General features: G+C 40.7%; 1 protein-coding gene across 1 annotated transcript in view; it reads left to right on the top strand.

Moving 5' to 3' along the window:
• Positions 1-14,876, top strand: part of RILPL1 (Rab interacting lysosomal protein like 1) — a 32,067-nt gene that overhangs the window by 16,406 nt on the left and 785 nt on the right. Inside the window, 3 exon segments of the mRNA XM_070763072.1 lie at positions 6,061-6,239; positions 8,157-8,249; positions 13,502-14,731. Of these exon segments, the coding sequence (XP_070619173.1) occupies positions 6,061-6,239; positions 8,157-8,249; positions 13,502-13,646 (417 nt within the window). The 3' untranslated portion in view covers positions 13,647-14,731.

Raw genomic sequence — 14,876 nt, forward strand, 5'->3', positions numbered from 1 at the left:
GAATAAATAGAAAGAGAAAGAGAAATATAGAGAGGAGAGAAAAGAAAAGGAGAGAAGAGAAGAACAGAATAAATAGAAAGAGAAAGAGAAATAATAGAGAGGAGGAAAGAAAAGGAGAGAAGAGAAGAACAGAATAAATAGAAAGAGAAAGAGAAATAATAGAGAGGAGAGGAAAGAAGAGAGAAGAGAAGAACAGAATAAATAGAAAGAGAAAGAGAAATAATAGAGAGGAGAGGAAAGAAGAGAAGAGAAGAACAGAATAAATAGAAAGAGAAAGAGAAATAATAGAGAGGAGAGGAAAGAAGAGAAGAGAAGAACAGAATAAATAGAAAGAGAAAGAGAAATAATAGAGAGGAGAGGAAAGAAAAGAAGAGAAGAACAGAATAAATAGAAAGAGAAAGAGAAATAATAGAGAGAGGAAAGAAGAGAAGAGAAGAACAGAATAAATAGAAAGAGAAGAGAAATAATAGAGAGGAGAGGAAGAAGAGAAGAGAAGAACAGAATAAATAGAAAGAGAAAGAGAAATAATAAGAGGAGAGGAAAGAAAGAAGAGAAGAACAGAATAAATAGAAAGAGAAAGAGAAATAATAGAGAGGAGAGGAAAGAAGAGAAGAGAAGAACAGAATAAATAGAAAGAGAAAGAGAAATAATAAAGAGGAGAGGAAAGAAAGAACAGAAGAGAAGAACAGAATAAATAGAAAGAGAAAGAGAAATAATAGAGAGGAGAGGAAAGAAAAGGAGAGAAGAGAAGAACAGAATAAATAGAAAGAGAAAGAGAAATAATAGAGAGGAGAGGAAAGAAAAGAAGAGAAGAACAGAATAAATAGAAAGAGAAAGAGAAATAATAGAGAGGAGAGGAAAGAAGAGAAGAGAAGAACAGAATAAATAGAAAGAAAGAGAAATAATAGAGAGGAGAGGAAAGAAGAGAAGAGAAGAACAGAATAAATAGAAAGAGAAAGAGAAATAATAGAGAGGAGAGGAAAGAAAAGGAAAGAAGAGAAGAACAGAATAAAAAGAATAAATAGAAAGAGAAAGAGAAATAATAGAGAGGAGAGAAAAGAAAAGAAGAGAAGAACAGAATTAATAGAAAGAGAAATAATAGAGAGAGAAATGGGTTGGGAAATGCAGATCTACAAAGACAAAACTGTGCGATCTTTCTCCTAATCCATCCACAGATTTGTGCCAGCCCTGTAAAACAATAATCACCGTAGCTGCTGCTTGAATTCCTCAGCTGGGGATCTCTTGGTGGTCTCCCATCCAAGCCAATGTTGCTGCTTTTTTTTTTTTTTTTTAAAGATCATCTAGACAAGGACGATTGGTTCAGGCTCTCCCCATGAACTGATGAACCTTAACTATGAATAAATTTTACAAACTTACCACACTTCCCTCTTGCGTTCTCCGCTCCCTCTCGTTTTCTCATCTTGGCAAAATTAGAGGGGTCTGAGTTCGAAGTCACCCCCTCTCAGCCCGAGAGCACGTTCAGCCTAATTTAGCAAGGGAGACCTGCAAATTATTTTACTCTTTTTTTAAAATTAGTGGCGTTCCTTTATCGCTTGGAGCGAAGGGCCGAAGGGAGGGAAAGGTTTATTTTAAGATCGCCCTTGGCTGAGTTTCAGTGATTTAAATGGAAGAAGCCTTCGGGGCCAGGGTTGTTTGAGTTCTCCTACAAACGTCGGCCTGTGGGTAATATGGTTTTATTTTTTTTAAAGTTTATTTAATTTTTCAAATACAATAAAAAAGAAAGAAATCTCATTATATACATGCAGATCATTACCCGTTTCTATTTCAATATACAAATATTCTATTTTGAATTGATTACATTCGTCATTAGAAAGATAAATAGGAGAGTAAATACATATTAGAAACATAGAAACATAGAAGACTGGTGGCAGAAAAAGACCTCATGGTCCACCTAGTCTGCCCTTATACTATTGCCTGTATTTTATCTTACAATGGATATGTTTATCCCAGGCATGTTTAAATTCAGTTACTGTGGATTCTTCCTTCCTTCCTTCCTTCCTTCCTTCCTTCCTTCCTTCCTTCCTTCCTTCCTTCCTTCCTCCCTCCCTCCCTCCCTCCCTTCCTTCCTTCTTTCTTTAGAAACATAGAAGACTGATGGCAGAAAAAGACCTCATGGTCCATCTAGTCTGCCCTTATACTATTTCCTGTATTTTATCTTACAATGGATATATGTTTACCCCAGGCCTGTTTAAATTCCGTTACTGTGGATTCTTCCTTCCTTCCTTCCTTCCTTCCTTCCTTCCTTCCTTCCTTCCTTCCTTCCTTCCTTCCTTCCTTCCTTCCTTCCTTCTTTAGAAACATAGAAGACTGATGGCAGAAAAAGACCTCATGGTCCATCTAGTCTGCCCTTATACTATTTCCTGTATTTTATCTTACAATGGATCTATGTTTATCCCAGCCATGTTTAAATTCCGTTACTGTGGATTTACCAACCACGTCTGCTGGAAGTTTGTTCCAAGGATCTACTACTCTTTCAGTCAAATCATATTTTCTCATGTTGCTTCTGATCTTTCCCCCAACTAACCTCAGATTGTGTCCCCTTGTTCTTGTGTTCACTTTCCCATTAAAAACACTTCCCTCCTGGACCTTATTTAACCCTTTGACATATTTAAATGTTTCAATCATGTCCCCCCTTTTCCTTCTGTCCTCCAGACTCTACAGATTGAGTTCATGAAGTCTTTCCTGATACGTTTTATGCTTAAGACCTTCCACCATTCTTGTAGCCCGTCTTTGGACCCATTCAATTTTGTCAATATCTTTTTGTAGGTGAGGTCTCCAGAACTGAACACAGTATTATTCCAAATGTGGTCTCACCAGCGCTCTATATAAGGGGATCACAATCTCCCTCTTCCTGCTTGTTATACCTCTAGCTATGCAGCCAAGCATCCTACTTGCTTTTCCTACCGCCCGACCACACTGCTCACCCATTTTGAGACTGTCAGAAATCACGACCCCTAAATCCTTCTCTTCTGAAGTTTTTGCTAACACAGAACTGCCAATGCAATTGTCTTGTTAAACATGAATATTTATTTGTTGTTATCTAAATTTGTATAGGTCTTTTATCGTTTCTTTGGGTTATTCTATTCTGAATCCAGTTGTATCATTTATCCCATGGTTTGTATGTTTCATCAACATTTGTGCCCTTAAAGTCTCTTGTCATTTCATCCATCTCCGCGCACCTGTAAATTTTTTCAATTATTTGCCTTTCTGACGGAATGTCTTGATTTTTACAATTTTGGGTAGATGAACATGGTTTTAATTTTTAGCTCTGGGAGCTCCTTTGATAAGGGCTCAACCGCCATCATTCAACCCGCAAATTCGATAAATTCTCCACCAAATTTGAGTCTCACCTTCTGTGTTTTCGTGGCCTTGAAGAAACGTGGATTACTTTTTTTAAAAAATAAAGAGTCAGACTGTGAAAAAAAATTGGGCGGGCGGGACGATTTACCACAAGGACTAGGAACTTGGTTTTAAAAACAGAGGCAAAAATGAGACTTTGTAGGTATCCCAGTGCCCCAAAATATTGGATTCTGTTGAAAACAAAAAGATGCTTGAAGCCGTTCGTTCTTGCTAGTGGTCAAGATGTCCGTTTGTGGACATCGTTCGAAGTGCCAAGTACGTGGAGTTCTGGTTTGGTGTTCTTTTGACGGCGACACGCAAAACTCACAACTGCTGCTTCTTTTATTGTGTTATCTGGAAAAGGCTCCCTTTCTTGTGTTTTAATGTGATTGCTCGCTTTGCCAAGAAGGCACAATTGTTCCTTTTGTTGATCGGGGAGTTGGCGTTACAGCCATGAGGCCGTTGTAAACCACCGAGATATTATAGAATGGGCACAGAGCTCTAAAAATATAATATATTTCTTTATTATTGATTTATTACTTGGACTTCTATGCCACCCTTCTTCCATGGACTCGGGGCAGTTTACAACCCATTACAGCATTTATCCCATTCATCCCAAACATCCTATCTTTCCAGACATATCCATTCATCCATCTTTAAAATTAGGCTAAAATTAGGCGTACTATAATTAAAATTAGTTAAAATTACAACAATAAAAATATATTGGCGGTAGGGAAAGCAAGTAGGATGCTTGGCTGCATAGCTAGAGGTATAACAAGCAGGAAGAGGGAGATTATGATCTCGCTATATAGAGCGCTAGTGAGACCACATTTGGAATAATACTGTGTCCAGTTCTGGAGATCTCGCCTACAAAAAGATATTGACAAAATTGAACGGGTCCAAAGACGGGCTACAAGAATAGTGGAAGGTCTTAAGCATAAAACGTATCAGGAAAGACTTCATGAACTCCATCTGTAGAGTCTGGAGGACAGAAGGAAAAGGGGGGACATGATCGAAACATTTAAATATGTTAAAGGGTTAAATAAGGTCCAGGAGGGAAGTGTTTTTAATAGGAAAGTGAACACAAGAACAAGGGGACACAATCTGAAGTTAGTTGGGGGAAAGATCAGAAGCAACATGAGAAAATATTATTTGACTGAAAGAGTAGTAGATCCTTGGAATAAACTTCCAGCAGACGTGGTAGATAAATCCACAGTAACTGAATTGAAACATGCCTGGGATAAACATATATCCATCCTAAGATAAAATACAGAAAATAGTATAAGGGCAGACTAGATGGACCATGAGGTCTTTTTCTGCCGTCAGTCTTCTATGTTTCTATGTATTCACTGCTAACATTAAAAATATATCCTACTCCTATAAAATAAACCATGCATTCCATTATAAACGACACACACACAAAACCTCTCTCCATTCTCATGCACACTCACCTCTCCCCACTCAATAAACAAGGATTATCCCCAATCAAATTACAATATAACCGAATCATTTGTCATCTCAAGGAATTAATTGCGGGGTTTTTGACTTCGAGGACAGGGTTTGCAAAAACAAAGGGGCATGCTTTGGTTTCAAAGAGAGATGTAGAAATATCTATTTCTGTTCTTCCGTTTTTCTATTCCTTTCCTTCCCACCCCCCTGGCAAAATCCAGACCGGATCCTTCTTAAATTGGAATAAGATTAATCTCATTTCTTCCAGCCAACTCCAGTGATCTATTCATAACCGCAGCAAATGACAGACTCTCTAGCTGACTTTGTTTGGCCCAGAGATTTAAACAAAGAGAGGCCTGATTGATGTTTGGAGATTAACCAGAGATATTCCAGGGCTATAGATTAAACTAAAAGATGTGTACTATATATTGCCGTGTGCTAAGTATTGCAATGTGCTATATATTGCTGTTTGCTTTATATTAAAAGCAACATGAGAAAAATATTATTTTACTGAAAGAGTAGTGGATGCTTGGAACAAACTCCCAGCAGACGTGGTTGGTCAATCCACAGTCACTGAATTGAAACATGCCTGGGATAAACATAGATCCACCCTAAGATAAAACACAGGAAATAGTATAAGGGCAGACCAGATGGACCAGGAGGTCTTTTTCTGCCATCAAACTTCTATGTTTCTATGCTATATATCGCTGTGTGCTAAATAGTTGTTTATGTATTATACTTATAGTATTGTGTATACATTGTAAACAATGTATACATGGTATGTTTGGGTGTATGTTTGCTTTTAATAATGGAGTTTTTAGTGTTTTTTAAATTATTAGATTTGTTCTTACATTGTTTTTGTTATTGTCGTGAGCCGCCCCGAGTCTACGGAGAGGGGCGGCATACAAATCTAATTAATAATAATAATAATAATAATAATAATAATAATAATAATAATATTTATACTCTTACTTATATTAATCTGTGTTATTGGCTGAAAAATCACCATTGTCACACACTGTGTACTCTGTTTTACACTTTAAGTATTCTAATATGGGTTGTAATCCCAGTGCAGAATGCAAACAATGGTTATGGGACCAGTGTGGAATTCTAACAATAATGATCAACCGTGTGTATTTTTTTAAAAAATAACAATTTGGAATTTTGTTGGGCCCCAGAAAACTTTGGCCTTCTTCTGAAAACCATCTCTCAAGGTGTAAACGAAATTAATCCTAAATAATAACCTTGCAGCCGGAAGAACCCAAGAATCCCGAGGAGTTCCTCTCGGAAGCGGAAAAAAATGCTCTGGATCTGAAAGATCCCAATCGGCCCAGATTCACCCTGCAAGAACTCCGGGACGTTTTGCACGAGAGAAACGAACTGAAGTCGAAAGTCTTCCTCCTTCAAGAGGAGCTTCTCTATTACAAGAGGTACGCGGTTCGCTCTTCCTCCTTTTTCCCGGTCCGATCATCCCGGAGAAAAACGAGATTCGTTCTTGAGAAGATCAGGGGGATCTAGTTCTCATCGCGACCTACGTTTTGGTAGGATGGGGTCCGGTGGAAACCCACACCCCTTTTTTTGCACTGCGGAGGCTTCAGGAAGTTTCCCTGAACCCTCCGGAGTGCCAAAAAACAGCACAACGGGCAAACCGGAAGTGCGTTTTCCCGTACTTCTGGTTTGCCCGTTGGGGGATTTTTTTCTCTGGATTGCGTTTCCCCAAACTTCCGGTTTGCCCGTTGGGGGATTTTTTTCTCTGGATTGCGTTTTCCCATACTTCCGGTTTGCCCGTTGGGGGATTTTTTTCACTGGATTGCGTTTCCCCAAACTTCCGGTTTGCCCGTTGGGGGATTTTTTTCACTGGATTGCGTTTCCCCAAACTTCCGGTTTGCCCGTTGGGGGATTTTTTTCTCTGGATTGCGTTTTCCCAAACTTCCGGTTTGCCCGTTGGGGGATTTTTTTCTCTGGATTGCGTTTTCCCAAACTTCCGGTTTGCCCTTTGGGGGATTTTTTTCTCTGGATTGCGTTTTCCCAAACTTCCGGTTTGCCCGTTGGGGGATTTTTTTCACTGGATTGTGTTTTATCGAACTTCCGGTTTGCCCGTTGGGGGATTTTTTTCACTGGATTGGGAGAATTCTGGGAATTGTAGTCTCCCTATCTTAAGCATTCTGGCTGGGAGAATTCTGGGAATCGAAGTCTCCCTATTTTAAGAACGCTGGCTGGAGGAATTCTGGGAATTGAAATCTCCCTACCTTAACTATGCTGACTGGGGGAATTCTGGGAATTGTAGTCCACTCATTTTAAAGATGCCAGGGTTGAGAAAAAAATGATGTAGAGTTAGACTCCAGATTTGCTTTTCAATGAACTGGAACTAATGTAAGATTAACCCATCAAAATTAAAGCTTTCTCGCCATCAGTTGAGAAAAGATGGCACGAAATTGCCCCAGTCCATTTCATGTTCTTTTCATTCCTCTCCTCCTTCAAACGTCTCGATTCTCCATTTCTTTCCCGATGAGTGTTGTGGTTAGCTCTGGCCCAGCTCCTGCCCCAAGGGCTGTGGATGTGGGGGAGACATCCACATGCTGCAAGGCCTGTTTTGCCCCCGGTGGAATCTGCTGATGAAGGCTCCTCTGACCAAGAAGACATGAGTGACAGGGAGGAGGAGAGTGGGGCAGACAGCTCAGAAGGAGATCAATTCTCTAGCTCCTCCTTGGATTCGGAACAAGAGTTAATGATACAGCCACGCATGCGGAGAGCGATGCATAGGCAGCAACAACTGAGAGATTATTATCAAAGAAAATGAGGCCACCTGTGGTTGGGTGGGGCTGTGGTCATTAGTGAGGCTGCTATAAAGAGCAGCCTCTGGGTTTGGCCATTGTGGAGGATTATCTGATCCTTGTGTTTCGTGACTGCTTTACTGACTTTGACCTTTTGTGTGCTGATGTTTCCCCACTTTGAAACCAAACCAGAGCAAAGTGTGTTTCACTTTGTAAAAGAAGAAGGACTGTGAATTGCCTCACAGCTGCAAGCTAAGTATCACAGAACTGATAAGGGACTTGTACAAATTACCAGTTTGTTTGGAGTCCAGGGCTCTTTGCTATACCAAAAGAGGGCTTGGTTTAAGGGAATTTTCATTATAAAGAACATTGTTTTGAATTTTCAAACGTGTGTGTGTCTCAAATTTGTACCTGTGAATTTTTGGGAGGAGTCTACCAGAGAGCCCGACAGAACAATGAGATTCCGAAGGCCGCCCAACTTCCAATTTGGGGGGGGGGGGTGTCTCTGTGCAGCAGGCAGCGTAAATGTTCTTAATTATCATCTTCTCTATTTTGTCCCCCCTGATTTTAAAGTGATGAATTGGATGAAGAGACGCGCTCGGCTCAGTCCCCGGCTATCCTTAATTCCAAACCGTTGACTCAGCAAGAATCCGGCATCAAACGTTTGTAAGTGGAATTTGTGGGATTTTTCCGGGCTGATTTAAAACAACAACAACAACAAATAATTGTGCTTAAAACGTTGCTTAGAACAGGGCTCTCCAACCTGGGCAACTTTAAGACTTCTGGACTGCAAATCTGGCTGAGGAATTCTGCGAGTTGAAGTCCACGAGTTTTAAAGTCGCCAAGGTCGGAGACCTCTGGATATTTAATTTAATTTAATTTAATTTAATTTAATTTTATTTTATTTTATTTTATTTTATTTTATTTTATTTTATTTTATTTCATTCATTCATTCATTTATTTATTGGATTTGTATGCCGCCCCTCTCCGGAGACTCGGGGCGGCTAACAGCAATAATAAGACAGTGTACAATAATAATCCAATACTAAAAACAATGAAAAACCCATTAATATAAAAACCAAACATACATACAGACATACCATACATAAAATTGTAAAGGCCTAGGGGGGGAGAGTATCTCAATTGCATTTCCATATTGCTGCTTATTTTTCTCCATTTCTTTGGGGGGGGGGGGTTGCAAATATCATTTCCCCAGGTAGGTTTTTAAAGCCAGAAAGGATGCAAAAAATTATTTTGTGATTATTTTTTTTTTAATGCAATGTACAGAATACCCAACTTCTCCTTTGCTCCCCTGACTTCGTTGCAAAAAAAAAGGGACTGTTATTGGGCTGTTGTTGTTGTTGTTAAAAGCCCGAAAGGGTGTGAAAAAAAAGTGCTGGTGGCTTGTATGGTTATGCTCAATGGCAGCGTCATCATCGCAACGGGCTGGGGGAGCACAATGCGAACAGCTGGGGTGTGTTGTTTTCCACAGCTCTAAGAATAGGCGCTGAGGCTGGGAAGCATTTCAAAGCGGCCTTTGGTGGCGGAGTGGGAAAAAAAACAAAATAAAATTTGCTGATTTCAGCCTTGTTGGTCGTCGGGAGACCCACAAGCGCGAAGCAATGGGGCAGACGGCTGGACAGCTTGGCAGGGAAATTTTTTTCTAATTGCTCCTTTTTTAAATAAAGTAAAAAACATTTTTTTATTTTAAAAAATTGTTTTTAAAAATTGCTCCCTTCTGCTGTGGCATGACAGGGAATCCTCGACTATTATTATTATTATTATTATTATTATTATTATTATTATTATTATTTATTAATTATTAGATTTGTATGCCGCCCCTCTCCGTATACTCGGGGCGGCTTACAGCAATGACAAAAACAATATATAATGACAAATCTAATGGACTCTAAAATAACAATAATACATTTAAAAAGTCTAAAAAACAAGAAACCCCAATACTGTATATAAAAAACATACATACAGTCATATCATACACAGAAAACTACATAGGCAGGGGGAGATGTTTCAGTTCCCCCATCCTTGACGACAGAGGTGGGTTTTAAGGAGTTTATCCCCAGCATCTCTGTTGCTTAGTGAGATATTTGTTTAAACGAGTTTTGCCCTGTTTTATGAACTTTCTGCGCTCAGGCGGTAGGATGCTTGGCTGCATAGCGAGAGGTATCACAAGCAGGAAGAGGGAGATTGTGATCCCGCTGTACAGAGCGCTGGTGAGACCACATTTGGAATAATACTCTGTCCAGTTCTGGAGACCTCGCCTAAAAAAAGAGATGGATAAAATTGAACGGGTCCAAAGACGGGCTACAAAAACAGTGGAAGGTCTTAGGCATAAAACGTATCAGGAAAGACTTCATGGACTCAATCTGTAGAGTCTGGAGGACAGAAGGAAAAGGGGGGACATGATCAAAACGTTTAAATATGTTAAAGGGTTAAATAAGGTTCAGGAGGGAAGTGTTTTTAATAGGAAAGTGAACACAAGAACAAGGGGACACAATCTGAGGTTAGTTGTGGGAAAGATCAAAAGCAACGTGAGAAAATATTATTTCACTGAAAGAGTAGTAGATACTTGGAACAAACTCCCAGCAGACGTGGTTGTTCAATCCACAGTAACTGAATTTAAACATGCCTGGGATAAACATAGATCCATCCTAAGATAAAATACAGGAAATAGTATAAGGGCAGACGAGATGAGGTCTTTTTCTGCTGTCAGTCTTCTCTGTTGGAATGTTGACTCAACAGTTAGGAATTCTGTTTTGACTGAAGGCTCTAACCCACCCCCCCCCCCACTTCCAGCTCCAAAGGGTGTCAAGCTAAATGCACGTCAGAAAGCCCAAGGATACAATGAACAATTTATTTATTTTATTTTATTTATTTATTTTGCCCAATGCAAAATGAAGGGTTGGAGGGAATAAACATGTAGTCATATACTGTATATATATATATATATATATATATATCCCACAGCCTGATAAAATTCAGGCTTGTTGCCTGGTTTTCTATTGTTTTTGCACAAACCGGGCCTATCTTATTTATATATTTATTTATTTTATTTATTAATTAGATTCGTATGCCGTCCCTCTCGAGGACTCAGACTTAGATAAACTTATCTAATTATGCTCAGTTCTGGAGACCTCACCTACAAAAAGATATTGACAAAATTGAAGGGGTCCAAAGACGGGCTACAAGAATGGTGGAAGGTCTTAAGCATAAAACGTATCAGGAAAGACTTCATGAACTCCATCTGTAGAGTCTGGAGGACAGAAGGAAAAGGGGGGACATGATCGAAACATTTAAATATGTTAAAGGGTTAAATAAGGTCCAGGAGGGAAGTGTTTTTAATAGGAAAGTGAACACAAGAACAAGGGACACAATCTGAAGTTAGTTGGGGGAAAGATCAAAAGCAACCTGAGAAAATATTATTTTACTGAAAGAGTCGTAGATCCTTGGTAAATCCACAGTAACTGAATTTAAACATGCCTGGGATAAACATATATCCATTGTAAGATAAAATACAGGAAATATTATAAGGGCAGACTAGATGGACCAGGAGGTCTTTTTCTGCCGTCAGTCTTCTACGTTTCTATGCTCCTTTTTTGCAAGCATCCGATTCCTTCCTCCCTCTCTCCCTCCCTCTCTGTCTCAAGAGGTTTTCTCTGCTTATCTCTTTTCGTGGTCAGTCTTTGAACACCGTAATTCTCCTTTTCTTTTCCTCCAACCCTCTGACTTCCTCTGTCTCTTCCTTTCCCAACTAGGATCTTTACCGCCGTTATGCCCATGGTTGCTGCCGGATTGATCCCGGACGATCCCACATTGCAGCCAATCAGAAGACTTATGTCTCTTGTAGGGACTCTGGATTTTGAAATATATTTTATTTTCTGTTTTTCATATCTTTTCCCCCGCCTTGGCTGGAATTTGTACGCCCCTTTTTTCTTTTGCATGATTGCTGCCGTTTTAACCCCCCTCTAACTCCCACTGTGTTCTCGTTGGCTGTCTGTGGGATCGTAACACCCCCTGGACCCCCCAAAAGAGAAAAACGGGGGGCTAACAATGCTCCTGAGGTACCCAGCGTGGCCCCTGCTGGGATGTTTTGGACTGCACTTGTGTCTCAATTGCAGCGTCTTAGATGCTCGAGACAATAGCGTGCAAGATTTCGGTCCATCCTTCCATCCCTTTGGCCCTCTGTGAATTTCCCTGACCTTCCTTCCTTTCCTTCTTTCTTTCTGTTCTTTCTTCCTTCCTTTTTCTCTTTCTCTTTCTCCTTCCTTCCTTCTTTCTGTCCTTCCTTCCTTTCTTTCTCTTTCTTTCTCTCCTTCCTTCCTTCCTTCCCTTCTTTCTTTCTGTTTTCTTTCTTCCTTCCCTTTTCTCTTTCTCCTTCCTTCCTTCTTTCTTTCTTCCTTCCTTCCTTTTTCTCTTTCTTTTTCTCCTTCCTTCTTTCTGTCCTTCCTTCCTTCCTTTCTCTTTCTTTTTCTCCTTCCTTCCTTCCTTCCTTCCAACCCATATAAGGGCTTTCCAAGTCTCTGATATTATCTGATTGGGCTTCTCCATGAAAAAAATTATTTCCTTCCTTCCTTTTCTTTTTCTTTCTTTCTGTCCTTCCTTTCTTTTTTCTTTCTTTCTTTTTCTCCTACCTTCTTCCTTCCAACCCATATAAGGGTTTTCCGAGTCTCTTTGATATTATCTGATTGGGCTTCTCCATGAAAAAAGTTATTTTCTTTCTTTGTTTCTTTCTTTCTTTTCCTCCTTCCTTCCCTCCCTCCCTCCTTCCTTCCCCCTTCCCTCCCTTCCTTCCTTCTAACCCATATAAGGGCTTTCCACTCTTTTTGATATTATGTGATTGGGCTTCTCCATGAAAAAAGTTATTTTCTTTCTTTCTTTCTTTCTTTCATTCTTTCTTTCTTTCTTTCCCTTCCTCCCTCCCTCCCTTTCTCAGCAGTTTGAATGTCTATATAAATTGATATTTAAAATGCCTTTTAACCCTTCTGCGACATCCCAGGATGCTTGGCCCATGACCCAAGAATCCGTGCGCTTGTCATTTAAACCAGCTCCTCTAATACCCCAGCCTATTAATGGTTCCCGTGGATTAATGCTGCTTTTCAATCCCGCCTACTCACAGACGGTGGCTCTGTTTTTAGCCTTAATGGCGTTCCCGAATTAGCAGCAGACAGGAGGCGTTTATGCGCTACCAATTGAGCTGATGCATTGAGACGGTTTTGCCCTTCCAAGCAGCCTCGTTAAACAAGCAGGAGTCGCGTTTGGCTGCGTTGGAGGACTCAAAGGGGTTTAGATCACGTCGTTCGTTAATTATAGGGTAACTTTTCGATAATTGAAAACATTGGAAAAACACCGACCGATTTCTCTGTCTCTCTATCATCTGGAGAAACACTTCGGTTATTAGGGTATTTAAGATAATAAACATTAATCTATGCTTTCTTCTCTGTCAGCCATTTTATCTCAACTTGGGGAACTTTTAAGATGTGTGGACTTCAACTCCCAGAATTCCCCAGTTAGAAAAGCAACCTTAAGATGTCTGGACTTCAACTCCCAGAATTCCCTAGTTGGGAAAGCAAACTTAAGATGTCTGAACTTCAACACCCAGAATTCCCCAGCTGGGAAAGCAAACTTAGGATGTCTGAACTTCAATTCCCAGAATTCCCCAGTTAGAAAAGCAAACTTAAGATGTCTGAACTTCAATTCCCACAATTCCCCAGTTGGAAAAGCAAACTTAGGATGTCTGAACTTCAATTCCCAGAATTCCCCAGTTAGAAAAGCAAACTTAGGATATTTGAAGTTCAATTCCCAGAATTCCCGTTAGGAAAGCAAACTTAAGATGTCTGAACTTCAACTCCCAGAATTCTTCAAGTTTCTAACCCTCATGTTGCCTTCTCGTTTTCTGCCAGATTTAGCTTCTTCTCCCGCGACAAGAGACGCCTCCAAGCGACCCAGCGAAACACCTCCTTCCACGGCTCCTTCGGCGAGTGGGCTGACCGGAACAAAGACGACGTCTACACCGAACAAGGTTTAGAAGCTCTGCAGCACCTGTGACCCGAACCCAGAACTCTCCCTCGTACCCAGGCGCCGATCGCAGAAACACACAAGCGCCGTTTGGTGAACGGCATCAATTTTTCCCCACCCGTCTTCCAGGTCTCACGTTGTGGTCAGTTCAGAGTGGGGTGTGTGTAAAAAAGATGCATTAAACCAGAATTGGCACACCAGATTTGTCCTGCAATGGAATCCTAGTCTGGATTTGGGAACCAAATGGCGGCGATTCCTTGCAGCCCGGCATCGCAAATCGGCCGTCGTTTTGACTGACTTGTGGGCGAAGGTCACATCACCAATGCTTCCTTTTCTCCGTTCCCCCCTTCCCAATAATTTTTAAAAAATAGCATCTGGGCCATTCCTAGAGAAATGTTATGCTTAAGGACTGACAACCGTTGCTCCAAGCACTCTATTTAAAGGGCATTTTTAAAAATATATTATTATTTTGTTCCTTTTTCCCTCCCTGCTTCCTCCAACTTAAACGTCCTGTTCCACATCTGGAGTTTTGCCGAAGTCTTTTGGGACCGTTCTGGAGTGGGAGGCTCTCTTTCAATATGGATTGAGGAGGACACATATATATATATTGTGGCTTATTTATAGTGCCTGCAGTGTCACGTCCAGAGAATTGGTGCCTTGGTTTTGGGGTTTTTTTTGCTCTGAATTCTCTTGACACAGAAATGGCGGCTGAACAGCTCAAATCTAGGCTAATCCTTTTATTTCTTAATTACGGTTTTTACCAACCTTGTAGCAGCGAAATTTTTTTTTTCTTCCCCTGCCGCTTCTGTGTGAAGGCGGTTGCTTCACTCCAACGTGCCGACTTCAGTTTGACAAGGTTTTGGAAACAGACGGCCAGCCGCCCCTCAACCAGATTCCCCTCTTTCTGGATGGAGATCAAAGCTGCCTTGAAAATAATTAAATGGGTCTCAATTGGGTGCATGGCGTACGATTGCTTTAGCGGCTGGAATTAGAAATAGTGATACCTCATCTTACAAACGCCTCGTCATGCAAACTTTTCGAGATACAAACCTGGGGTTTAAGATTTTTTTGCCTCTTCTTACAAACTATTTTCACCTTACAAACCCACCGCTGCCGCTGAGATGCCCCGTTTTTGCGCTGCTGGGATTCGCCTGACGCTCCCCTCCATGGGAAACCCCACCTCCGGACTTCCGTGTTTTTGTGATGCTGCAGGGGAATCCCAGCAGCGCAAAAACGGGTGCTTTGCTGGCAACGGAAGTC

This window comes from Erythrolamprus reginae, chromosome 10, assembly GCF_031021105.1.
Source record: "Erythrolamprus reginae isolate rEryReg1 chromosome 10, rEryReg1.hap1, whole genome shotgun sequence".
NCBI lineage: Eukaryota > Metazoa > Chordata > Lepidosauria > Squamata > Dipsadidae > Erythrolamprus > Erythrolamprus reginae.